The sequence below is a fragment of the Phyllobates terribilis genome, unplaced genomic scaffold (assembly GCF_046119375.1).
Source record: "Phyllobates terribilis strain yellow unplaced genomic scaffold, ASM4611937v1 Scaffold_5__5_contigs__length_657084704, whole genome shotgun sequence".
Taxonomy (NCBI): Eukaryota; Metazoa; Chordata; class Amphibia; order Anura; family Dendrobatidae; genus Phyllobates; species Phyllobates terribilis.
In genome coordinates this window covers 46,757,837-46,784,833 of record NW_027362765.1, presented here as the reverse complement: position 1 = coordinate 46,784,833, position 26,997 = coordinate 46,757,837, and the positions used below count along the sequence as shown (strand labels likewise).

Genomic DNA, 26,997 nt, shown 5'->3' with positions numbered 1-26,997 from the left:
CACTAAAGGTACCAAACTGTGGATGGTAACCGTATGCACCAAAGAACAGTGACCTACCAGTGGATTCTTGATGATGATTTTTAATGGCAAATTCTGCCATCGGTAAGTAGGATGCCCAATCCTCCTGATTATCGGAGACAAAACACCTGAGGTAGGTCTCCAAATTCTGATTGACGCGCTCGGTCTCTCCATTTGACTGAGTGTTGAAGGCAGAGGAAAAGGACAGCTGCACCCACAGTCGAGAATAGAATGCTTTCCAGAACTTGTAAACAAACTGGGTCCCCCCGATCTGACACCACATCGGAGGGAACCCTGTGAAGGTTCACGATGTTATTTAGAAACACCTGAGCAAGTGTCTTTGCATTTGGAAGTGCAGGTAATGTGACAAAGTGAACCATTTTACTGAATCTATCTACAACCACCAAAACCACTGTTTTGCCTGCAGAAACCAGTAGGTCAGTGATAAAATCCATGGACAAGCGTGTCCATGGCCTGCTAGGGATAGGTAGCCGAAGAAGAGTACCAGACGGACGGGTATGCGAAACCTTAGAACGTGCGCAAATACTACAAGCAGATACGTGTTCAATCAAATCCCGATGCAACCCCGGCCACGAAAAATGACGAAAGAGGAGGTCCGCGGTTGCCTTACCATCTGGATGACCAGCAATCACAGAGTTGTGATGTTCCTTAATTAGTTTGTGGCGCAGATTAGATGGTACAAATAACCTTCCTTGAGGGCAGGAGCCTCCAACACCTCACCCTCCAGTTCAGGATACAATGCTGAAATGACTACCGCCTGCTGTAATATTGGGGCAGGGTTCTCATGGTCATCACCACCAGGGAAGCTTCGGGGCAAAGCATCAGCCTCGTCATTTTTGACCCCTGGACGAAAAGTGACAACAAAATTGAACCTAGTAAAAAACAGGGACCATCTGGCTTGCCTAGGGATGAGACGCTTAGCTGATTGGAGATATGACAGGTTCTCATGGTCAGTAATAACAGTAATAGGATGGACAGCCCCCTCCAACCAATGTTGCCATTCTACGAACGCCAATTTGATCGCCAAAAGTTCCCTATTACCCACTTCATAATTTCTCTCAGCTGAAGACAATTTTTTAGAAAAGATACCTCATGGACGCCATTTACCAGGGGACGGGTACTGAGACAACACAGCCCCAACCCCCATATCTCACGCATCACCTTCCACAATAAAGGGTTGGGAAACATCAGGTTGACCTGAGTATAGGTCCCGTGGCAAAACAATTCTTTAAGGAACAAAAAGCCTGAAGGGAGGCATCCAACTATTTGGAAAAATCAGACACCTTCCTAGTCATGTCAGTAAGGGGTTTCACGATTACTGAGTAATTTTGGATGAATTTCCTGTAAAAATTAGTAAAGCCCAGGAAACGTTGTAGAGCCTTCAGGGTCTTGGGACGGTCTCAGTCAAGGACTGCACAGATCTTCTCCATATCCATCCGAAAACCTGAAGATGACAACAAGTACCCCAAAAACTGCACCTCCCGAACGGCGAAAACACATTTTTCCAATTTGGCATATAGTTTGTTATCCCTTAATATCTGGAGCACCTGTTTAACATGTCCCCGATGTGTCTCCAAATCAGGTGAGTAAACCAAAATATTCTCCAGATAGACCACCACCAACCTCCCCACCAAATGATGGAAAATATAATTTATGAAATGCTGGAACACCACAGATGCATTGGTCAAACCGAAAGGCATAACCAGACTCTTGAAATGCCCTTCAGGGGTATTGAACGCTGTTTTCCATTCATCCCCTTCTCTGATTCTAACCAGATTGTAGGCTACCCTTAAATCCAACTTGGAGAATACCTTAGCTCCCACAACCTGGCTGAACAAATCTGGAATCAGAGGAAGAGGGTATGGATCTCGGATGGTAATTTCATTTAATTCCCGGAAATCTAACCGGATGTAGGCCACCATCTTTTTTCTTCACGAAGAAGAACCCTGCCGCCATGGGCGAAGATGAGGGCCTGATGTGTCCCTTCTCCAGACTTTCCGCAATGAAATCCTTCATGGCTTGTCTCTCAGGGCCAGAAAGATTATACAGTCTGGACTTTGGTAGTTTATCTCCGGGGTCAGGTTAATAGGACAGTCATATGCACGATGAGGAGGCAAATCCTGACACCCACTCTTAGAATAAACTTCCTCAAAACCAGACAAAAATGCAGGTAAGGTCTCTGTAGAGACTGTAGAAAGGGAAATATTTAAAAAGTTCTCATGGCAGTTATCTCCCCACTCAATGATCTCTCTGGGTTGCCAATTCACCAACGGATTTTGTTTCACCAACTAGGGTAGACCCGGTACAATTGGAGTGGGAATACCATCCAGGACATAGCAAGGAATTATCTCACAATGAACTGACCCTACCCTCAGTCTTACATTATGAACAATCTGATCAGAACTTTTTGTGCAAGTGGCGCTGAATCGATGGCTAAGATAGGAATGGGATTAGCTAAAGTACAGCAAGCAAGACCATGAGTTCTCATAAACTCAGCATCAACCATGCTGACTCCAGCTCCACTGTCAATAAGCCCAGAAATTCTCTGACTTGCTCTCTAGCACCACCTCTGTTGTCAGGACAAACCGGGAACTGCACGTTATTGATAAATGCACCTCTTGCTTATCAAACTCCAGACTACTTAGGGTTAATCAAGTTTCCTTTTGCTTAGGAATCGAAGGACAGACCCCAATAAAATGTCCCTTTTTCCCACAAAAAAAAACATATGCCTTATTTCTTGCGAATTTCCGAGGAAATGTATGACGCAGATGACGCGCCCCCTGGGCCGTGGGGTACTCGGCAGCTGGGCCTCTGTGGATGCCGGTGGGGGATATCACGGTAGCTGGCCCGGTCCGTGACCCAGGGCGGTCAGTAAAAAAAAGGGGATATTTATAGGGGATTTGGAAAGTTCGTGACGCCACCTGTGGATTGCGGCTAAAGGGAGCCGCCGCTGCAGAGCAGTCCTCTGGAGCTGGTGTTACGGCAGCAGGGATGGTGTGGCTCTCCACAGGTAGAGCTAGCTCCAGGGCAGCGTGGGGTGTAATGGATGGTGGTGCAGGGGAGAGACGACAGGACGGTCCCGGAGGAAAGACAGACACTCACACGGTGGTAAGCTTCAGTACCTTTACTGGTGATGGTGCAGGCACGGTCCAGGGTACTGCGGGCGAAGGGCGCACTTTTGGACTTACCCCAGTGAGCGGGCATAGGGCCTCCTGATCCGTGGCTTTACTCGCTAAGCTTCTGACCTGCCTGGAGCTAGACCTAGCTTGGTTACTGTCTCTCTTTGCACCTGCTGACCTGGTGGTAGGGCCTTTTCTTGGAGATCACTCTCCCTGGTTGCTGGGGCCTCCGTGACTCCTAGCCCTGGTACTGTACCCAGCGTTTGGTGAACCTGGGACCTGTAGTCCTCCAGGGGTTCCGGTGGTTCCTACTGGGTGTAAAGGGTCCCTGTAGGCGCGGACCCGGTGTCCGGTATATATCTTGGGGTGAGCCTGGTATGCTTCTCTGCCCCCTCGCTACTTCCTCCTTCTCCTCTCGCCTTCGGCCCACTCAGGGCCCTCACTAGGCCTTCACACGTGCTGTAGGCCTTGGCTCGCCTAAGCACAGCAGCCAGCTTGCTGCCTCTTCGCTGCTCTCTGAGCGTCAGCACGCTCTCAGGCTCTCTCTCTGTCTGACTGAGTGGGAACTGTCTGCACTCACTTCAGACTAAACACTAAACTGAGCTGCCTGGCTCCACCCTCCCTATATATATCCCTAACGGGCTCCCTCTGCTGGTCTGAGGTGGTAGGGTGGAGGTGTGTGAATGTGTGAGGGCCCCTTGTGGATTAGTCCATCCATGCACCCTTCTGGGTTCTGTGGCACCAATGCGCAGCAGGGCGCCACACAGAGACACCCCCAAACTGCATGGGTTCCTCCACCTTCCCCAGTACTGATTCACCGCCAGACCGCTCCCCCGGCAGAGATACATAAACCGACAAGAAGGCCCCGGAGAAGGTAGTCTCCCATGCCTATCCCGAAGGTGTCTATCAATATGTATAGCCAACGAGATGGCAGCCTCCAAGGACTCAGGGGTTTCATATACTGCCAAAGCATCCATCAACCTTTCAGTAAAGCCCTCACATAATTGGCTTCTAAGGGCTGAGTCATTCCATTTAGAATCCTTTGCCCATCTACGGAACTCAGAACTGTACGTCTCCACTAACGGATTCCCCTGCTGAAGGCGACGTAGCCTAGACTCAGCCAAGGCAACTCGGTCAGGGTCATCATAGATGAGGGCCAGAGCCCCAAAAAAAAACTTCACAGACTGGAGGCAAACCGAATCCTGCGGTAAAGAAAAAGCCAAGGATTGAGGATCTCCCTGCAGCAGTGAGATCACAATTCCCACTCATTGCTCCTCAGTTTTGGAGGAGTAAGGACGAAGTTTAAAGTAAAGTTTGCAGGCCTCCTTGAACACAAAAAACTTGTCCCTGCCTCCTGAAAACCTGTCCGGGAGGGAAACCTTGGGATCAGGCTGGACAGGCCTACCTGCAGAGACCCCCACATTAGCGACCTGTAGCTGCTGATGCTGTTGCTGAACCTCACAGCAGAGATCATTCACCTCCAGAGACAGACTGCGCAGCTGCTCTGCGATCTGTGCAATTGAACCCATATCAAGGGAAAAAGAGGAAAAAAAAAAAACAAATACACAAACCCAAGTGTCAGGTTTTTTTTTCTCTAAATGTGCACGGCCGGTGATAATGTCACGCAATGTGTGGGAAAGATAAGTGCAACATGGAGGGAAGAGGGGAAGGGAGCCCAGACACTAGGGAAAGGGGTAGTGGAGACCTCCTAGGCTGATCTGAAATCACCCTGTCTGCCCTATTGTTCCTATATTGGTTCCTCACCAATCGCCTCACAGGAACCTAAACCCTGTATTTCCCTAGAGCTTGGCCCTGGATAGGGAAGGGGGGAAATGAGCACTAGTCAGTCCCCACTAACAACTAAAGACAACAAGGGAGACAAACATGGAGGAAAGTAACTTAGCTTGAGTCGGCTTCAGAGAGATTACACCACACGTCCTCCTAGCATGAGAGAGGAAGTAAACAGACTGCAATAGCTCCAAGCCTTCACAAGGGAACATGTGAATATCACCAGCACCTCCCTGTAGCAAACAGAAAGTATTTCAACATCCAGGCCTGGGTGTCAATTAGGAAGAGGGAGGTAGCCGCTGGGTCCTAGAGTGAAGGTGTCTGTAATGCCAAACGAAGAGATCTTCTGCAACAAACTGCAGGGCAACTGTCTGTCACATCTGACACACCCATGACAGTATATAGTATATGTACAGTAATGTAACACTGGATGTGCTCATGTATACAGGGGACATTAACTCCTCCATTCCCAGAGATAGTGCCCACTTTCCCCCAGTTCTGCCATGTGTATATGTACAGTAATATAACGCTGGATGTGCTCATGTATACAGGGGATATTAACTCCTCCATTCCCGGAGATAGTGCCCCCCCTTCCCCCAGTTCTGCCATGTGTGTATGTACAGTGATGACAGTTGAGCCACCATTAGTAGGTCAGATGCTGGAAGAGGTTTGCAGTATCTGATCTGGCTCCCACAGGCTAGTGATATGGCTGCTACACCACGGTCCTGCAAATCTTTTTGCTCCGCGCTAAGGGTAAGATAACGCTGTATTTGGTTCATGTGTCCGCATAATTTTGATTTTTTTCTTCATATTGTTTGTGTTTCTTACACTGTGATATTAATGAGTTATTAAAAAAAGAAAAACCTACGTCCCCATTCCAACCCCCCCCCCCAAAAAAAAAACATGATGGAGGTAGGTGCAACAATTATAGACTGTTTTCCTGTAGCAACCAATCACCGCACAGCTTTTATTTTTGCGTTTTGCTTTTGAAAAATTAAATCTGTACTGTGGTTGGTAACAACATTTTTTTTCAGACAGTGTTTATTAATATTTATCTTTTAAATTCTGCCCCATTGTGTTCTGAGCACCAGACAACCTAAAGCCTTTTCTTATAAAATACTTGAGAATCTGTTTTTAGCCTGAAATTTATAAACACTAATAAAGAAAGATGAATGTATCAATCATTAATGAATCGACTTAGTCATAAATTTTCACAACATTTCTGATCCTTGTGAATGCAAAATTTTAGGAATATGATCCAGCCAAACGGTGGTCAGCTGCCATTTTGCTGGCTACTTTGAGGGCTACGGGTAAAGTTTAAAAAATATATATATATATGTATATACACACCGTATTTTTCAGACTATTAGACGCACTGGACCATAAGTCCGAATGTAGCTTACCGGAAAGGCGGTGACCGCAGTGGAGCGGAGACACAGGAGTCAGGAGCAGGGCCACATTTACGTCATTTAACAGCATGAGTGGGGCAATGCTGCGGGCCCTGGGCTGGGGTGTCCCGGCAGTGTGAGGCAGCAGCGGAGTCCCTGCTTCCCACAGTGATCTCCCAGCGGTCGTCAGTAAAATGGCGCCGAAGGTGGCGCGTGCGCAGATTAAGATCTCAGCTCGTCATTGAGTCGAAATATAAATCTGCGCATGTGCACCATTTCTCTGAAGCCCAGTGCGAGGTCAATGTGCTCAACGTGGACTCTGTTCTTTCCTCGCTCACCCGCACACCCCCTTGTCCCAGTACATTTTCAATGATGTTCAGATCAGGGGCCATTGTAAAACCTTCAGCTTTGCCTTTTGAGGTCGACTATTGTGGATTTTGACCTGTGTTTAGGATCATTATCCATTTGTAGAAGCCATCCTCTTTTCAACTTCAGCTTTTTTATAGATGGTGTTATGTTTGCATCAATAATTTATTGAAATGTCATTGAATTCATTCTTCCCTCTACCCTTGAAATGATCCCATTGTTATTGGCTGCAACACAACCCCAAAGCATGATTGATCCAATGCTTAAAGTTCGGCAAGATGTTCTTTTCCTGAAATGTTGTGCCCTATTTTTCACCACACATACCTTTTGTTCATTGTGGCTAAAGAGTTCTATTTTAACCTCATCGGTCCACAGGACTTGTTTCCAAAATGCATCATGCTTGTTGGGATGCAGTTACTGACTGCTCAGCCGTCCAATCAGGTACAGGGGCATGCTAAAGCTGTCAGTACTTTTTGCAGTCTGGTGCAAGTGCGTGCTGGGCCGCTGGTGTTTTGTTTGACAACTTGGCCGTCCAACCTGAGACTAGGAAGTGCTGGCTGTCTCCAGGTGTTTTTTTTCCCAGATTATTGCCCAGCATTTTTACTGGACTTTAGGCCCAGACCTCTGCCAGACATAGCTTCAGCTAAGTGTGGTTGGTTTTTTCTGTGCCTAGTGTTTTGCTTGATGATCTTTTGTTGCGTGACCTTGGACCTCGCTCTGACCTTCCATCCAGGACTGTGGAGTCAGAGTTGGAGTCGTTGAGTCAGAGTCGGGGTCGCTGTCCATTTTGGTGGAGTCGAAGTCGGAGTAAAATGGACCGAATCCAACTCCTAAAATATATAATAAACTGGGTAAGGTAGTTCAATGCAGTTTGTGGGGAATATTTTTTTCATAAGAATTTGGGAAAGTTATGAAATGTCCTATAAATGTCTGTCCTATTCCTGATCTAAGGGTCTAGATTTTTAGCTGAGATGAATCTGTGCTACAATAAATTTATCACTTAAACATGAGCCATGTATGAGGGAGTCTGAGTCAGTGTCGGTGTCACGGAAATTGAGGAGTCTGAGTCGGAGGTTTGGCTTACTGACTCCACAGCCCTGTTTCCATCTGTTTATCCCCTTTGTTCTGATCCATTATCTTCCTGGTATTTTGACCTCGGACCTTTACCTGCCTACGCCTTTGTCTCTTCCGTTCGTTTATGATATACTCTCCTGACTTTTGACCTCAGACTCCTTGACTATCTCGACTCACTGCTTGTCTGTGTGACTGACTCAGCATCATAGGTATGCTGAATTATTAAGCTGCTTGTTTTCCTCAGGCAAAATGGACCAAAATAGACATTTAATTGACTCTAAGGCTATGTGCACATGTTGCATGTTCAGGATTTGAATACAGAAAATTCCTTAAGGTTTCTGCATCTCTTGGCAGGGAAAATGCTGCAGAAAAAGCGTGCGTTTTGCCACTATTTCGATGCTTTTTTTGATGCGTTTTTGTACAGCAATGAATGCTTTTTTGGAGCTAAATAAAGATATTTGAAAAAAGAAATGTAGAACATCGCTTTAACCCTTGGATTACTGTCAAACCTGGGGTGAGTATATTGGTTAATTTAAATGATTAAAGAATGTATTTCAAATAAAGTGTTTTACTTTCAGTGTGTGTGTTTATTTAGCTCTTTACTTTAATTAGGTTTAGTAAGGCGGACCCGCAGCATGTCAATTTCTCAGGCAGGTCTGCATGCGGGCTTTCCCCATGGACCTAACCTCTATGAGGAAAGTCAGCAGGTGGAAAAAAAAATGAAAAAATTGTGCCGCTTATTTGCATAAAATTATTGGTGGCCGCCGATGGCTATTCTGTTGTGTCAGGGCCGAAGGTGGCTCCAGACAGTGGGCACATATCCATAGGCAAACATGTTCCCTGGCTATTATTAACAGCTCACAGCTGTTTTGTTAGCTGCTACATCCCCAAGATCAGCAACCAGCAGCGCTTTGCACGCAGCGTATTTTAGCTGCGTCCAAAACGCTGTGTTCTAATGCTGCACTTTTGTTGTGAATACATGCAGAACCACTGCTTATAATGACATTTCAACCAGTCAAACTCTGTAGTGGAGACTGGCATTTCCGCTACAGAAATTGACATGCTACGGATGAGTTAGTTTACGTGCCCACTATCAGGAGCCGCTGCGGGTTTGAAACTGCGTGTTTATGCAGAGTCAAATCTGGAGCGTCCAGATGTTACAGCATAGTGGATGGGATTTCTAGACAAAAATATGCTGCATCCAAAGCGCTGCTACGTCCAGATCATGGGCACATAGCCTAATATTAAAAAAAATGGCGTGGGCTTCCGTGTCATTTTCATAACCAGCAGAGGGAGCTGATATTAGTAGTTGGGGAAGGGGCCATTAGCCAAAAATGTTCCCTGTCTATGAATAGTTGCCCACAGCTGTTGGCTTAGCCTTTACTGGCTAGATTACAGGGGGACCCCAGAAAAAAAATCGATGTAGGGTCCCCTATAACATCTAACCAGGAAAGGCTAAACAGACAGCTGTGAGCTGATATTAATAGCTAGGGAAGGGGCCATCAATACTACCCCCCTCCGAGGCTAATAGTTCAGCTCTTAGCGGCCCCCGAACTGGCGTATGCATAAGCCCTCTGCTCTTCCCACTGCCATGTAGCGGTGGCGAGTGGGGTAATAAGGTTTGGGTTCATGTCTGCCTTGTATTGGCGGCTGACATGAAGCCCAGGATAGTAATGGAGGGAGTCTATAAGACGCCCCCATTACTAACCCCGTAGTAAGTTTTTGGACATTTTTCAATAAAGACATGGCCAGAATAAAGTCTTTTATTTAAATAAAATTACACATGGTTTTAAACTTTTATATAAAAATAAAAAACACTGTATACTCACCTAATGCCCAATCCCCGAATCCCTCGCCTCCTGTAAGAAATAAAAAATAAAAAACAACAATATCCCTCACCTGTCCGCCGTCTTGACGTAATTCTAGTGTCCCACGGTGATCCGGGTCACTTCTGCAGCAGCCACATCGATCACTGCTGTAGAAAACAGCACTATACACTGAAAGTAGTGTAATCACTCCTGCCAGTTTACATCGCTGTGCTGCTGGGGCTGAGTTCACCGGAGTTCATCAGCTGAAGATCAGCTGATAAGCACCGGTGCCCTCATTTACTGCATTAGTGTGCGTGGAAAATTACCACGTAACACGGTTGCTGTAAATGAGGTCCCAAAGCTCTCAGCTGATATTCAGCTGATGAACTCAGGTGAATTCAGTCCCAGCAGCGCAGCGATGTACACTGCCGAGATCAACAGCCGGAGCTGTCGTTATCAGCCGGAGCTGTCGTCGGACGATGGAAGGAGTAGTCTCATTTACTTGAATTGAGTCAGTCAAATACGCAGCAACTCCGCAAATACATTTATACGTACAGTGTGCACATAGCCAAAAAAGTCAAGAATTGTTACAAATTTTACAGCAGGTGCAGCACTCTTGACAGTGCTCAGATATTGGGTTGTGATAACAGAATCACTAAATGTTTTGTTGCAAATAGTTAACAGGGGCGCAAAAAATCGTGTTGAGAAAAAAAGATGCATATTAACTGCCAAAGATTTGATAAGAATCAAATGTGCATTGACCAGGAAGCCATTATCCTCCAGTGCTGTGATATTCCACAACTGCAACCTCCTTGGAGTGCCCAGAAGTACAAGGTGTTCAGTGCTCAGAGACATGGCCGAGGCGAGGAGGCTCAACCGGATCACCACTGTGATAGACACAAAAGGTGAAAAGTAAAGACTGGGGCAAGAAGTATCTGACGACAGATTGTTCAATGGTTGTGTGAACTGATGAGATGAGAGTGACTCTTGATGGACCTGATGAATGGGCCTGTGGCTGGATCAGTAACTGGCACAGACTTCCACTTCGACTCATACATCAGAAAGGTGGAGGTGGGGTACTGTTATGGGCTGGTATTACTAAAGATGAGCTAGTTGGACCCTTTTGAGTTGAAGATGGACTCAAGACCAACTCCCAAACTTACTGCTAGGTTTTAGGAGATGTTTTCTTCAAGAAGTGACCATGTGTAAGAGGGTGATCGGGACGATCATGCGCCTCTTCCCTCTTTGTGCACATAATCTCTTACTTTATGTTTATATATGAGCATGTGTTATGACCGACTGTCTGATTTGTCAGTTACAGGGTCAGCATAGGATAGGTATAGATAAGGTGTTATATTAGGACTAGGGTAGTGCAGAGGTGGGCACTATACCTTAGAAAGGATGTAGTTGTAAGTTAAGAAAGAGTTAAGGGGTTTAGGAGCTGCTCCAGTGTGGGCGGAACAGGTTCAGTGTAAAACTAAGAGACTTCCTGATTGCAGGCAGTTTTAGAGAGAGTGAGAAGGAGAGATGTGACAAGAGCAGTAGTTGGAGGTCCAGGGGGCACAAGAAGCACGGCCTGTCCAGCAGCAGAGGAACGTCAGTCATGACCTTTGAAATAGACTTTCCCTAAACGTTCGGGGCCTACGGTCCACAGGAGCCAGTAGAGAAGCTTGTCTCAAAATCTTCCAGGAAGGGAAGTCGGACGGGCAATAGTACAGAGAAGACAGTATGGGACTCTCAGAGCTGTGATCGTCTCATAGGCCAAAAAGGTCGACTATGGAAGGGACAGCTCAGGACAAACGGACTGTGAACATCACTATGTGCGGTGCAAAGGACGGTAACCCTGGAAAAGTATGTGATCAATGCTGTATGAAGTTGAATCCAAACGTTCAAGTAAAGTTCCTAGTGGAAGTCCCTAAATGTGTATGCGGTGGTTCCTGGAGTGGAGGAACCGAAGACAGCAGAGACCTGCGACTGAAACGTGAGTGTTACACACCACACGCACAGCACAGAAGAATTGGGACAATTGTCTTTGTCAGGGAGCCAAGGTGTAGGCACACATCAGCCTCTCGCCACAACTACCACCCTGAACCCCTCACACATGCAGAAAGTCTGCATCTTTCAAGAAAACTATGATTTCTCCAATAACCCCACGACAGCACCAAAGGAGGATGTCACCCCACCCTAATAGGGACAGGAAACATAAAGAGGTTAAATAGCTCCTCCCTCCAGTGTTTTTTCCTGTCCCTATTGGGATGAAGACGTCATCCGGGGTGCTCTGTGCCGGCGGCAGACACCTGACATACCTGTTAAAGCCGGGCAGCTGGGACCGGGCAGTTTTCTCCTCCTTCCCTGATGCTGCTCCCGTCTCCTCTGGGACTCGGGACTCCTGTCCCCACCGTGTCCGCGCCTGCGGGTAAGGTCCGGTAGGTGTCGGGCTGGAGGCCTCCTCGAGCTCTCCAGCCCCGCTCCTCTCCCCCCTCTAAGCGGTCTCCGTAGCGGAGATCCACGTGTGGAATCCCGGAAGTGACACGGACCGCCGAGAACTTCACTTCCGGTATGCGTTCCACCCTGGAACGAAAAAAAACAGAAAGCGGCCGTAAAGTTGCGTGGGACACCGGAAATGGGTTCCTGACGTCACTTCCGGTCTGTTCAAAAAAAAAGAGAGAGAAAGGGGGAAATAAATGAATAACCCCGCAGGTGATCGCAGGTGTTCCTGCTTCACCAAATTGGACCCAGGGGGGAGGAGCTACACCACCCCCCTCCCCAGGGAAGGGGAGGAGCGCTGAGTCCAGTCGCCTATATAACAGCCCTGGACTGAAGACAGCTAAGGTAGGACCTAATCCATTTGTTTGCTACATTGGATGTCAGAAGTCTATCTTTGCCATGTCTGCCGAGCCCAGCGCGATTCCAGTCCCAGTAAGTCTGGCACTGGGGGTCCTTTCCTAGGTGCAGGTTAGAATTAATATTTAATTACCCTTCTCCCTCTTTTTTAGGGGGACAAGGATCCTGCACCAGGAAATAAATCTAGCCGGAAGTGTGCTATATGTTCAAAAAAACTGTCTTCTTCCAGCAAAAAATATTTATGCCAGAAATGCACAGAAAAGATTATGAGGGAAGAGCAGCCGTCCCTTATGGACGAAATCAAAGGGATAGTCCGGCAGGAGATTCAGTCTTCATTGGCCTCCTTTTCCCGATCCACTTCTGATTAGCCTCCAAAGGCAAAAAAGAGGAAAATTTCCCTGGAAGAAAAAGGAGACTCGGACTCCCAGGATTAGACATTCCTTCCAGAAGACCCTACAGAGGAAGGTGAACTTAGTTCAGCAGAGGAAGGTCCGGAAAATAAGAAATATTATTTTTCAATGGAATTTATGGAAGACCTCCTCTCAGCAGTAAGAAGAACGATGGAAGTGGAAGAAGAGAAGCCCACTAGATCAGTCCAGGAAGAGATGTTCGGTGGTCTCCTTTCAAAGAAAAGGATGGTGTTCCCGATACATAAAAACATTCAGGATCTAATCCTGGACGAATGGGAAAACCCTGAAAGACGGCTGAATACACCAGCGGAAATGAAAAATAGGTTTCCCGTAGATGAAGAAACCGCAAAATGTTGGACCGAGATACCTAAGGTCGACATTCAAGTGGCAAGAGTAGCTAAAAAAAACAGTATTGCCATTCGAAGATTCTTCCCAACTAAAAGATCCTCTGGACCGTAAGATGGACAGCCTTCTCAAGAAATCCTGGGAAACATCAGCAGTCCTTATGAACACAAATGTAGTCTCCACATGTGTTGCACGGTCCATGTCAAGATGGCTCAACCAGCTTGAAGAACACCTGGCTATGGGCACATCCAGAGAGGAGATACAAGCTTCCCTACCTTTACTGCAGAAAGCCACTGACTTCCTGGCAGACGCTTCAGCAGAATCTGTGAGGGTAACCGCCAGGGCAGCAGTCCTATCAAACTCCACAAGGCGAGCACTATGGCTGAAATCGTGGAGCTGTGATGTGGCCTCTAAAATAAAACTTTGTTCTATTCCCTTCAAGCGAGAATATATGTTTAGCCAGGCCCTTGACAACCTCCTGGAACAGGCGGCTGACAAAAAGAAATCCTTGCCTGAACCCAGACACTATAAGAAGACCCCCTTTCGCCACCCTCGGGAACAGAATCCCCAATACAGGGGGAAGGGCAAGTCCGGTCGATGGAGCTACCCCAAAGGGGGTAAAGATAGGAATATTTTTTCCCCAAAAGGACAACGACAACAGAAGCGGTGAAGCCAGTGCGGTGGGGGAACGAATCATGAAATACCTTCCCCAATGGCAAAAGATCTGCTCCAATCGGTGGGTCTTAAATGTAATTCAAGAAGGGGTAAAGATCGAATTCTCCTCATATCCTCCCAAAAGAGTAAGGATAACTCATCTAACCTCTCCAAGATTAAAAACCGCTCTGATGTCCGGCCTAAAAGACCTAGTATCCTTGGGGGCTATTTCACCAGTTCCAAAAACAGAAAGATACACAGGCCACTATTCACGCCTGTTTATGATAAAGAAACCAAACGGCACATACAGAATAATAATAAATCTGAAACCCTTAAACCAGTACATTGTCTACTGAAGATTCAAGATGGAGTCCATCAAATCAGCAGTTCCCTTAATAGGGCAGGGGTATGTGATGGCAACCATAGACTTACAGGACGCATACTATCACGTCCCTATACATCCAACATGCCGAAAATTTCTAAGGTTTGCAGTGGTTCAAGAGGATCAGACGTTACACTTCCAATTCAATGTATTGCCGTTCGGGATATCTTCAGCACCAAGAATATTCACAAAAATTATGTAAGAAGTAGTGGCTTCAATCAGGAAAGAGGTAATCTACATCATTCCCTACCTCGACGACTTCTTACTCCCTCGGTAGAATCACTCCAGGAAGATCTGCAAAGAACAATCAAGATCCTGACCACCCTAGGGTGGTTGATAAATCATCAAAAGTCAGACCTGGTCCCTGCCACAGGAAAAACGTTCCTGGGGGTTCAACTAGATTCCGCCAGACAAACCTCCTTCCTACCAAAGGACAAACAGATACTCTTGAGATCCAAGATATCGAATCTAAAGACCCTGAACAGAGTGTCCCTAAGGTCTGCCATGTCAACCCTCGGCTCCATGACAGCCTGCATTCAATCTGTAGCCTGGGCTCAGGCTCACACCAGAGTTTTGCAGACTCATATTCTTGTACAGTGGGACAGATCCCCAAACTCACTAGACAGGAAGATCATGATCCCTCATTATGTGAAGACATCCCTATCATGGTGGCTCAACCCAAGGAACCTAAGAATAGGGGTTCCATGGTCTCAGTTCCCTCTGGTAACAGTCACGGTAGATGCCAGCAAAACAGGATGGGGAGCCGTTCTGGCTCAAACCCCCTTCCAAGGGGTCTGGACAAAAGAAACCAGCAAGAAATCCTCCAACTTCCGTGAATTAAAGGCAGTGGAGGAAGCGCTCAAAATATCGGCTCCAATCATTACGGGCAAACACGTAAAAGTCTACTCAGACAACATGACTACTGTAGCTCATCTATCTCATCAAGGGAGTACAAGGTACGAGAATCTAAAGAGTATCTCGGCAAGAATATTCTTCTGGGCAGAAGGACATCTTCGTTCTTTATCAGGGTTGCACATAAAAGGCTCAGACAACACCCAGGCCGACTTTCTGAGCAGAAGGAATATCCATCCGGGAGAATGGGAGCTGGACTCAGACATTTTCCACATGCTGACCAAACGATGGGGTCGTCCGGAGGTGGACCTCTTTGCAAGACGCCAGAACACCAAGGCAGAAAAATACTTCTCCCTAGATCCAGACGACGCATGCCTGGGGATAGATGCATTCACTCACCCATGGCGTTTCCATCTGGCTTACGCCTTTCCCCCAATTCCATTGCTACTCAGAACCTTACAGAAAGTAAGGACCGAGGAGGTCAAGATAATCTTGATAGCCCCGCTTTGGCCCAAAAGAAGTTGGTTCTGTGTACTAAACAATTTAAGCATAGAGGGACCCCTCATTCTACCAGCAATCAGAAAACTTCTCCATCAGGGTCCAATACTCCATCCAGATCCAGAGAACCTCCATCTAGCAGCCTGGCTTCTGAATTCACAATCCTGAAGGCTAGAGGGCTCTCAGACCGAGTAATTCATACCCTACAAAAAAGTAGGAAACAAATCACAAACTCCATATACAGCAAGATATGGAAGACCTTCCTAGCATGGTATAAACCAAATATACCAGATCTTTGGCATCCTTACATGACCCAGATCTTGTATTTTCTACAAGAAGGGCTGGAGAAGGGTCTTAGACCCAGCACCCTCAAAGTTCAGATTGCGGCACTGAGTATCTACTTCGACATGAGCCTTGCCGAACACCGATGGGTAAAAAGGTTCATGACAGCAGCTACTCGTCTGCGTCCCAGAATAATTAACCACGTTCCCTCCTGGGATCTTAATATGTCCTTAAAGGTCTGACACTACCACCATTTGAACCTTTGGCCTCAATAGAGCTGGATAAATTAGCTTGGAAAACAACATTTCTAATAGCAATTACCACTGCTAGAAGAGTAGGAGAAATCCAAGCCTTCTCAGTGAATGACCCTTATCTGAGAATCCTGGATGATAGGATTATTCTACAATTGGACCCATCTTTCTTACCAAAGGTAGTCTCAGACTTTCATAGGTCTCAGGAGATAATTCTGCCTTCCTTCTGTCAAGACCCAAAAAATAAAAGAGAAGAAGAATACCATACTTTGGATGTAAGACGGGTTGTTCTTCACTACCTCCAGAGGACAGAGGCCTGGAGAAATGATCAGAACCTCTTTATTCAGCCATTTGGTCAGAACAGAGGGAAAAAGGTCTCAAAGGTTACCATCGCTACTTGGATCAAGAAAGCAATTGTGGAATCAGATCCAAAATCTCTCACCACCAGAGAAACTGAAAGCACACGCTACAAGAGCCATGTCCTTCTCCTGGGCAGAAAAGGCTAGCGCTTCCCTCTAGCAGATATGCAGAGCAGCTACATGGTCTTCGGTCCATACCTTCACCAAGCATTACAAACTAAACTTAATGTCCATTAAAGACTTGGCCTTTGGGCGGAAAGTGCTTCAGGCCATTGTCCCGCCCTGAACATGAGTCTTTGGTACTCCTCCTTTGGTGCTGTCGTGGGGTTATTGGAGAAAATAGAATTAGACTTACCGGTAATTCGGTTTCTAATAACCACCACGACAGCACTGGTAATTCCCTCCCAGGCTTGGTTAGCCAATCATTTAATTTTAATAAATATAATTTGAAGCATCCATACTTGTGTGGTCCTTTATAAAAACACTGGAGGGAGGATGAGGGAGGAGCTATTTAACCTCTTTGTGTTTCCTGTCCCTATTAGAGTGGGGTAACATCCTCCTTTGGTGCTGTCGTGGTGGTTATTAGAAACCGAATTACCGGTAAGTCTAATTCTATTTTTTCTGCAGGACAATGCTCAATCACAGCATCAAAGTCTCCACTGCTCGGCTGACAGTAAAGGCCTTAAAGTTGAAAGAATAATGACCCGGCCCCTTCCTCACCCTACCTAAGCCCTAGTGACAACTCGTGGACCCTTCTTAAGGCTAAGTGCCCACGATGCAGAAATGCTGCAGATTTTTCCCGCATCTCCCTGGCAGGAAAAACGCATGCAGATTTTGCATGCATTTTTCCTGCCAGGTAGAAGCGTTTGTCAAGCGTTTTTGCATGCATTTCTGCATGCGTGTTATCAAGCGTTTTTCCAAGTGATTTTAGCATCACTTGGAAAAGTGCTTGACAACTTGGTCACACTATATAAATCCATGCAACCAAAAAAGAATAAAAATGTTAAAAAATAAAGATTATACTTACCTTCTGATGGCCCCCGGTGTTTTCTCTGCTGCGTCCGGTCTGTTATATGGCTCGCGGTGGTGTGAAAGGACCTGCCATGACGTCATTTAGTCATGTGATAGGTCACGCGACCCACCGGCGGGTTCTGCGGCAAAAACGCTTGAAAAACGCATAGTGGGCACGCAGCCTTAATGGGTATTTTATGGTGAAGGAAAACAGTCACCTCTCTGAATAATGTCTGGCTGTGATTTTTGCCTCCCAAAAAGTTAATCATCAACAGATTATGAAACTGAGAGAGTACATGGATGGACAGCTTATGACTGTTATTGAAAAGAAGGGTGGCTATATTGGTCACAGATATTTTGTATGGAAATGTCAGAAATGTATTTTGTTCATTTTGAGCTGTTGGGTTTTTATTCTCACTTTAATAGATGAAAACAAACAATTGAGATGGAAAATTTTCATGTTTCATTTAGTTTCACACAAATAGTTGGCCTAATCATTCTGCAGACATAGATATTCTCCTAAGACGAATCTTCACTTTTACTTCCCTAAATATTCAGGTTTATTAACCTCTAGGATTGACCGATAGCACTGGAGACGTTTAATAATAAAATGAATCATCAAAAATATAAATTGCCTATTAATTGTAGGGAGACAAGTTCTTTGGGGGCCAGATCACATGCTTATGTGACATCGGTCTCCTCCTATATCATGAATGAGGATATTGGAGGGTTTTTGGTCCACAGAAAAGGTGACAGAAGAAGAAAAGGCTTCTGAATTTTTAATTCATGAAAATTCCAAAGTTCTATTTTTAGTGTACTTTATTGCAAGATGATCTTTGTAGCGCATAAAAAATCCTCCAGAATTCCTCTTCTCAGCCACATTTACAGCGTCGACATGCAGGTGGAAAACAAACACCTCAGCATGGCAGGCATACAATCCTCCTTCACTTCCAATATTTGATGCATATGACCGGATATAGTGCAAACAAGACGGGATATAGTGCTGTTCAGCCGGCTAATAGATGTCTAAGAAAGGATTTTATGATCCGCACAGGAACAAGGTAATAGAATTGCAATATAAAACAATAAAAATAGAGACACGCTGCACACCAGCCCTAGGTTTTACGGAGAAGTAGAATTTACTACTTTAATTTTACGGAAGTATTTGGACTGCTTCTTTGAACTTTACCTGCACCAGTATCATTTTTACAATTCTAAAGTGGGCTTGTACTTGACTATTGTTTCATCAGTTGCATTTTTTTGCTTGTTCATTTAACAATTAACAGTTTATAGACCATTTTTTTCCCCCTGGAAAACAATATTGATTATAATGTCATTTTCCTGCATGGTTAAGGGTTGCAGTAATATTTTTGGAGAATCCCAGAACCTACAGCAAGTGTATCACAGTCTTATATCTGACTGTAGCCTCAGGATGCTTTTAGTGACAGCTCAGCCGTCCTATGGGATCTGAAGTGTGCTGGACTGTCGCTTTTGTGAGTGACAATTCAGTCATCCAATCTGATCCTGGGGTATCCTCGGCTGTCAGCAATTTGATTAAAAGCATTGCTGCTCAATCTGGTCTAGCCTGTTGGTGTTTCCCCAGGTGTTTCCCATCTTTAATTATTTGCATGCTATTTAGCTGGGTTGCTGTCTGCAGTCGAGTGTCAGTTGTAGCTTTGCTTAGTTAGTTGTATGTGCTTGCTCTGTGTCTTTCTTCTTTATCTTGTTGCTGACCTCGGATTTGTTGTGACTATTCATTTGGATTATCCCTTCTGCTTTTGACGCTCTCTGACTTCAGATATCTGACCTCAGACTTGGCCTCTGACTATCCGTTTGTTGTACTCAGGGCTGTAGAGTCGGTAAGCCAAACCTCCGACTCCTTAATTTACATGACTCCGGCTCCACGACTCTGACTCTCTCATACATAGCTCATGTTTAAGTGATAAATTTACTGTAGCACAGATTCATCTCAGCTAAAAGTCTATACCCTTAGCTCAGTAATTGTACAGACATTTACAGGACATTTCATAACTTTCCCAAATTCTCATGAAAAAATATTCCCCACAAACTGCATTGAACTACTGTACCCAATTTATTATATATTTTAGGAGTCCGAGTTGGTCCATTTTATACCGACTCCGACTCCACTAAAATGGGCTCCGACTCTACAGCCCTGGTTGTACTCTCTTGTCTTTACGTACCCTCCTGGCAATTGACCCCAGACTGTTACCTGTCCACGCCTTTGTCTTACCCCTCTGTACTATGAACCCTCCTGGTATCTGACCTTGGACGTCCTGACTACCCTGTCTCACGGCTTGCCCATGAGTAGTGACTCAGCTTCACAAAGTGGTTGGATACTGTATAACAGATTAAGTAAGATACCGAGGTGGTGCATGATATGGGCCTTCATTTTTGTATAATATTTAGTGATCGAGGTGGGTAGCTATTTGTGGATCATCACTGAACTAAAACATTGGTTGCAGCTGTGATGCCAGTATGTATGAGACATGTGATGGCCTACAACAATCGTGTGACATGCATGCTGTCAATACCTTTGTGGATAGTGATTAGGCGCCACTCACTTCCTAGTTCATACCAAAAGAGAAAATAGAATATCTGCACTGTATATTTCCTCATATGTTTTCCCTTAATAATTGCAATAATTGTATTATTACATGGGATATTTATGATTTTTCATCTGCTCATCTTCTCCCCATACAGGTTCCTACAATATTGGATCCTCTCAGTGGAGATCTTCTACATAGAATAATTTTCCAGATTGACCAATTAAGGATGGATAAGGACAGGGACAAAATGGCAGAGAGGATATTACACCTCACCCTAGAGATCCTCTTCCGGCTTACTGGAGAGGTTAGAGATCCTAATGACATCACATTACATCATTCTTATCTATGGGAATAACAGATGGAAAGAAATGGAGAGGTAAGGACTCTGGAAATGTCTGTTGTGAGATTTATTAATGTGTCTCCCCATAACCAGGATTACACAGTGGCGAAGAAGACTTCTTGTGACCATTGTCAGGTCCCTGTGTCTGAGGGATGGGGAAGAGCCCTGAGCCCAATCAGGGGGCCTCCACCTCACCCCCTTATAAATGAGGACATCAATGAGCAGAAAATCCTAGAACTCACCTACAAGATGATTGAGCTGCTGACTGGAGAGGTGACACTGCTGGGAATAATGTGACATTATACCGTAATGCTATGAAGGGATCGGGAGATGAAGGTGTCATTGTATGTTTCAGGTTCCTATAAGGTGTCAGGATGTCACCATCTATTTCTCCATGGAGGAGTGGGAGTATTTAGAAGGACACAAAAATATGTACAAGGACGCCATGATGGATGTTCTCCAGCCCCTCATATCACCAGGTAGTACACATGAATAAATTATCCTAATGTCTGAATCCATCAACAAAAATATCAGTTGGACATCAGCCTGAGACTCATCTGAGAGTGTTATATGTATACAATAATGTAGACCCACACATTGCAAATCAGGTGTAGGTTCAAGCAGTGGCTGGATTCAAGTCATGTAAGAAATATCAAGTTTGAAGGTTCCAGAAGTCTGTATAGTCAGCTAATGGTTTTGTGTATCATTTGTTAGACAGGGGTGAATGTCCGAAATTTTGTTTCGGATGAATTCGCCTGAAATGGCCAGCAGATTCAATTCAGTCCAAGTCGTGTCTGCCCAAAACCACATTTATAATTTTCTGAGGTCTTTCCAGACCCCAAAGCATAATAAACATAGGTATGGGAAGATTTTCACCATGCAAAAAACACCCCATTGTGTCACGGGTGTGTCAGAAGTGACAGACAGTCGCCCTGCAGTTGGTTGCAGGAGATCTCTTCGTTTGGCATTACAAGACACCTTCTTAGAATCTGTCTCTCTAGGACCCAGCGGCTACCCTCCTCTTGCTAATTAACACCCTGGCTTGGGTGAATAAATACCTGCTGTTTTCTAGAGGGAGGTGCCGGCTATACTCATATGACCCCTTGTGAAGGCTTGGAGCTAGTGCAGTACTTCTTCTTCTCTGGTGCTAAGAGGACTTGTGTTCATCTCTCTGAAGTCGACTAAAGCTAAGCTATCTTCCCTTGTTTGTTCCCCCTTGTTGTCTTTAGTTGTCAATGGGGATCGACTGGCTCTCATCCCCCTCCCTTCCCTAGCCAGGGCCAATTCCTGTGCGGCAATTGGTGCGGAACCAATATAGGGTCGTTAGGGGAGACAGGGTGATATAGGTCAGCCTAGGAGAGGTCTCCACTACCCCTTTTTCCTAGAGTCTGGTCCCCCTTTTCCCCCTTCCCTGTTGCAGTCTTTCTTACACCTTGCGTGACACATTGATGTGAAAACACTGTGGGTCTCAGAATATGGTGAAACAAACCAAATTAGTATCACTGCTTAAAAAGCAAAAAATGCACAATTTTGGTATAGCCATAATGGTAATGACCTATAGAATCATACTGCTAGGATTTTATAAAATGTTTTCTGAAAAATTTACATTTTAATTTGTCTTTAACAAACACTTTATCCCTCCCGCTTACTATTCCATAGAACCAATAAGAATATTAAGCTGAGGCCCATAAAGTCCAAAGCTGTATAAGATTGGTGGTAACAGGTTTAACTTTGTGGGCCACGAAAGCTTTATATAGAGTAGGTTATAGTTAAAAATGTTTGTGCTAAGATCGGTTGTCTCCCCAAGATATCCCTGGCTTTTCTTTGTAGTGTCATTTAACAGTTAGCAAGCACCCTTGTAGACACATTACAAGGCAGTTAATGGGCATTAATGCAGTCGTATATAGTTTCTGAACTACCAGAAAAAGCTGAGCTCTACACTTTGCTATCTCCAGCAGTCCCATAGAAAATAAAGAGACCGATGGTGTGCGTGTCTGACCACCACTCCATTCAAACGGGACATTTGAGAGACTCAGTCCATTCAGACTGGACATTTGAGAGACTCAGTCCATTCAGACTGGACATTTGAGAGACTCAGTATCAGTGTGGATCCCAGTGGTTGGACTTCCAATAATAATCAACTGTAGGAAAGCCAGGTAGGCTAGGGTTTAAATCCTAGCACTACCTGATTAGGTGCACCTGGACAGATATGACTGGAACCAGGCCATGTGTTCACTGGTCAGTCAGCTTGAGGAAGCTGCGCAGAGTGGTTTGTGTTGGAACTGGAGAGACACAAGCCATAATCTCTCTGAGAAGAGACTGCACAGGCTCTAAACTAAAACTGCAAGTATCACTGGTTGCTATGGACGATAGCTGCTTTGTGTGACCAAGCTGGCATTAGATCAGCCGTGTCTGAATAGTCATGATCTATATTGTTTAGTTAGTCCCTGGACAAGTCTATTGATTTATGTTTATGGTTTTGTTTTCGGTACTGTACAACCATTGGAAATAAGCACTATACCGTGTGTGATATAAAAGACCCTGTGGATTCGTGTTCCAAGCGGCTGCCGGAGAGAGTGAACCCCTACACAAGCTATCACCTATCTTACGAATAGCTGATTGGAATATCCACAGGATAGGTGATAAAGTGCTGATCAGTGCTGGTCCAACTGCTGGGACACCCAATGATACAGGGAATGGGACTCGGAAATGCGCTGCCTGAATGGAGTGGTGGTCGGACATGCACCACCGCTCTATTCATTCCATTTTTAAGTAGTCCCATAGAGAATAAATGGTGGAGGATAGACTGATCATGTTCGTTAGAAGTCCACAGCTATATAAAGTGTAGAGCTAGCTTTAATTTTTTTATTGAGTTTTGCTACGTGCATTACAATTTGTTTGAAAATTTCTATACATCAAGGTTATCCAAAAGGGAAAAACAATCAACCTTCATTTATTCTTGGCAGGTGACTGTATAAGAAGCCCAGAGGAATATGCAATCTCTTCAGATTTTAAATCAGAAGATTATGGTGTCTCACCAGATACATATGAAGAGCTGGCAATTATTCCAGATATACAATCCTTTATTCTCAGCGATGATCTATCAGCTGATTCTTTCCCACAAGTCCTATCTTCCGATTTATCACTGACTGTTAAGCAAAATAAAAATCACAGAAGGGGCATTGACCATCGAAGATCTCACACAGAGGAGGAGCAGTTTTCTTGTGTAAAATCTGTCAAATGTTTTACTGATCAATCGAATCTTGTTAGACATCAGATAATTCACACACAGATCCATAGCTTTTCATGTTCAGAATGTGGAAAATGTTTTACACAGAAATCAAATCTCGTTGAGCATCAAATAACTCACATAGAGGAGAAGCCATATTCATGCTTTGAATGTGGAAAGTATTTTACGGAGAAAATACATCTAGTCAGACATGAGATAAATCACACAGTGGCAAAGCCATATTCATGTTCTGAATGTGGGAAATGTTTTTCAGCTAATTCAAAACTTGTTATACATCAGAGAAGTCACACAGGGGAGAAACCATTTTTTTGCGCAGAATGTGGAACATGTTTTACTTCAAAATCACATCTTGTTAGACATGAAAGAATTCACACGGGGATGAGGCCATTTTCATGTTCAGAGTGTGGGAGATGTTTTCACCAGAATTCAGATCTCATTAAACATCAGAGAACACACACAGGCGAGAAACCATTTACATGCTCTGAATGTGGGAAATGTTTTCACCAGAAGTCAGATCTTGCTAGGCATCGGAGAAGTCACTTACGGATGAAGCCATATTCATGTTCAGAGTGTGGGAAATGTTTTGTCTACAAAAAGGATTTTCAAAGGCATGAACAAACTCACACAGGGAAATAGCCATTTAAGCATAAAAGAAGCATTCCCATTACATTTTTTTATTGGGTAAACCTGTCAAAAAGTGTATGTAGTGTAGGTGACTTCATATACTCACCGATTACCATCTTCTTCCGGTTTCTAGTGGTGCTCTTCCGAGTCACCTGATGGCTATTCCTACTTGGCAGCTCAAACTGCTGTCTATGTGTGAGCCCAAAATCGCATGTACAAGTGTAAGTCTATGAAACTTCAGAACAAGGCTCCAAAGGATTACATTATCATAGCAACTTCTGGCTCAGTGTGAGCTGGCAAGCTGGAATAGTCAAGTCCCGTGACTTGGAAGAAGATCAGACTGGAGCTGGAAACTGGAAGACTGCAATCAAGGAGTATATGAATTCCCCTACACTACATATACTTTTAGACAGATGTACCCAATAAAAGCTTTAATGGGAGTGCTTCTTTAAATAATAATGTTATATTTAATGTGTCAAAGAGCAAGAAAAATGGGTCAAAAGACAAATGTAATCCCTATAAGAAATATCAAAAGTACAATATACCACCAAAGAAATAATAATGAGACAATAAAATGTGATGTTCAAAAAGGTCCAAGGTATATAAAAACCAAAACAATGAATACCAAGAGCTAGTGGAGATGGCCGAGGATGAAAAGTGCTACCAAGATGGTCCCAACACATATCACTGCACTCGGGCCGCTCCCCCTGAGGAATGTGTAAAGAATATGTCACATTAATATGTATATACAACTACATCTAAAAATTTGTTGTTACCAATGTTTGAGAAAAGTTTACTTTAACAACATATGTATTAAATTAATGTTTAAATGTTTACTTTGAAAAGTTAAGGCTGTCCTTCTACGTTTTTTAAAGTCATACCCGTGGATATCGTCAATCACCTGGAATCAACAATATTGTGATATAGAGACTGTACCTATTTTGAAACATCTTGTATTGCTGGGACTGAGGGTATAAGGATTTACATTCGTAGGCCAAACTTCCCTTATAGGATGTAATAAGACACATAATCTAGAGAGGGACCTTCTGCCCAAATCACAAGATTTAATGTGAAAGATCTACAGAAGAATGTCCCTCAATGAGAACACGAGAACTTGGCCAAGCACTCCTGTGTGTGGGGGAGAGATAACTGTCAGTCGATTGGCTATCCAATGTTTATGGGGGTGCTTAAAGGGGTATTCCCATCTCCAAGATCCTATCCCAATATGTAATAGATGTAATAATAATAATAATATTAGCAAATACATACAATTAGAAATGTAGTATAGTATTTTTGATTCACGATGTCTCTTTCCTCATGTGCAGGCATTGTAGGACCTTAGGTATCCATGGTTACTTCCACTGATAAAGTGACAGTTAGTTAGCTAGCTGCTAGTGGTCGTAACCGTGGATACCTAAGGTCCTGCAATGCCTGCACATATGGTAAGTAGCATAGCGAATCAAAAATACTATGCTACATTTCTAATTGGAGGTATTTGCTAATATTATTATTATTACTACACCTACTACATATTGGGATAGGATCTTGGAGATAGGAATACCCCTTTAAGTCTAAGACCGTGATCCACAGGGAGCCAGCTATTGAGGTGGACTGGTCTGGGATAATTTTTTTAAAATATGGTCGAGGTCCTAGGGACGTAGAGAAAATAGGTTTAATGTTGTAGGTACTCGGTTCTGGGGTGATACGGTAGGGTTTAGACTTACCCTGAGGTGGACCTGTTCTGTTTTAGGTGTAATAGTTATAGTTGTCCTTTTAAGAGATGCAGCAGGAGGCTCTGGCTTGTGCTGTCCCTGTAAGAGAGGTGCAGCAGGATGCTTCTGGCGGTACTGGCGGTGTTGCGCCTATGGTGTACCCTATGTCCTGCTTAGAAATTAGGGAGGGTTAGGGTCTGTGGTATTGTTAGATTGGTCCGTAGTTTCTGTGTTTATTTACCTTGTTATTTGCCTTATTTCATTTATTGGTGGCACAAGTGAACGGGTGGCACAAGAGGACAGGTGCAACAGGTGTTCCGGCCGCAAGGAGGGTGCAACAGGAGGCTCTGGCTGAGTAGTTGGTTAGTCAGGCGGCAATTGTCCTGTAATAGGATGCTCTGGTGCAGCAGGAGGCTCTGGCTGCAAGGTGGGTGTAGCAGGAGGCTCTGACTGGGTAGTCAGTCGGTCAGGCAGTGATATGTCCTGCCATAGGATGCTCTGGTGCAGCAGGAGGCTCTGGCTGCAAGGTGGATATAGCAGGGGGCTCTGGCTGGGTAGTCAGATAATGGTATCACGATGCTGTGGTGTAGCAGGAGGCTATGGTTGCAAGGTAGGTATAGGACAGACCGCGTTGTCTGTGAGTCTGCCAAGGATAGAACGGTGCAGGTTTAGGTGTGTCTATTCCTGGTAGTTTACGTGTTGTAGCAGGCGGTGGGGGCCGAGGCCTGAGGGTACTTACAGTCTGCAGTCCCGCGGTGATGTCAGGAGGTGATGGAGCCCGGAGCAAGAGCGGAGTCCCGGCCGGTGACCGCCACAGCTCGCGTGCTTCCGGGTAGGCAGAGCGGGAGAGGGAGGGAGGAGGAGAAAGGCGCCCTTTCACTTGAAAGCGCGCGAGAGGGGCAGAGTGACGCGCTGTCACGTTGCAACCATAGCCTCCTGCTACACCACAGCATCGTGATACCATTAATTGACTACACAGCCAGAGCCCCCTGCTATATCCACCTTGCAGCCAGAGCCTCCTGCTGCACCAGAGC

The 26,997-nt window shown here is 44.9% G+C and overlaps 1 protein-coding gene across 1 annotated transcript in view; it reads left to right on the top strand.

Annotated features, from left to right (window-relative positions):
• The window catches only part of LOC141271937 (uncharacterized), a 223,119-nt gene that overhangs the window by 170,684 nt on the left and 25,438 nt on the right, over positions 1–26,997 (top strand). Inside the window, exons 2-5 of the mRNA XM_073682188.1 lie at positions 20,192–20,341; positions 20,471–20,650; positions 20,733–20,856; positions 23,344–24,151. Of these exons, the coding sequence (XP_073538289.1) occupies positions 20,264–20,341; positions 20,471–20,650; positions 20,733–20,856; positions 23,344–24,151 (1,190 nt within the window). The 5' untranslated portion in view covers positions 20,192–20,263. The remainder of the gene's footprint in view (positions 1–20,191; positions 20,342–20,470; positions 20,651–20,732; positions 20,857–23,343; positions 24,152–26,997) is intronic.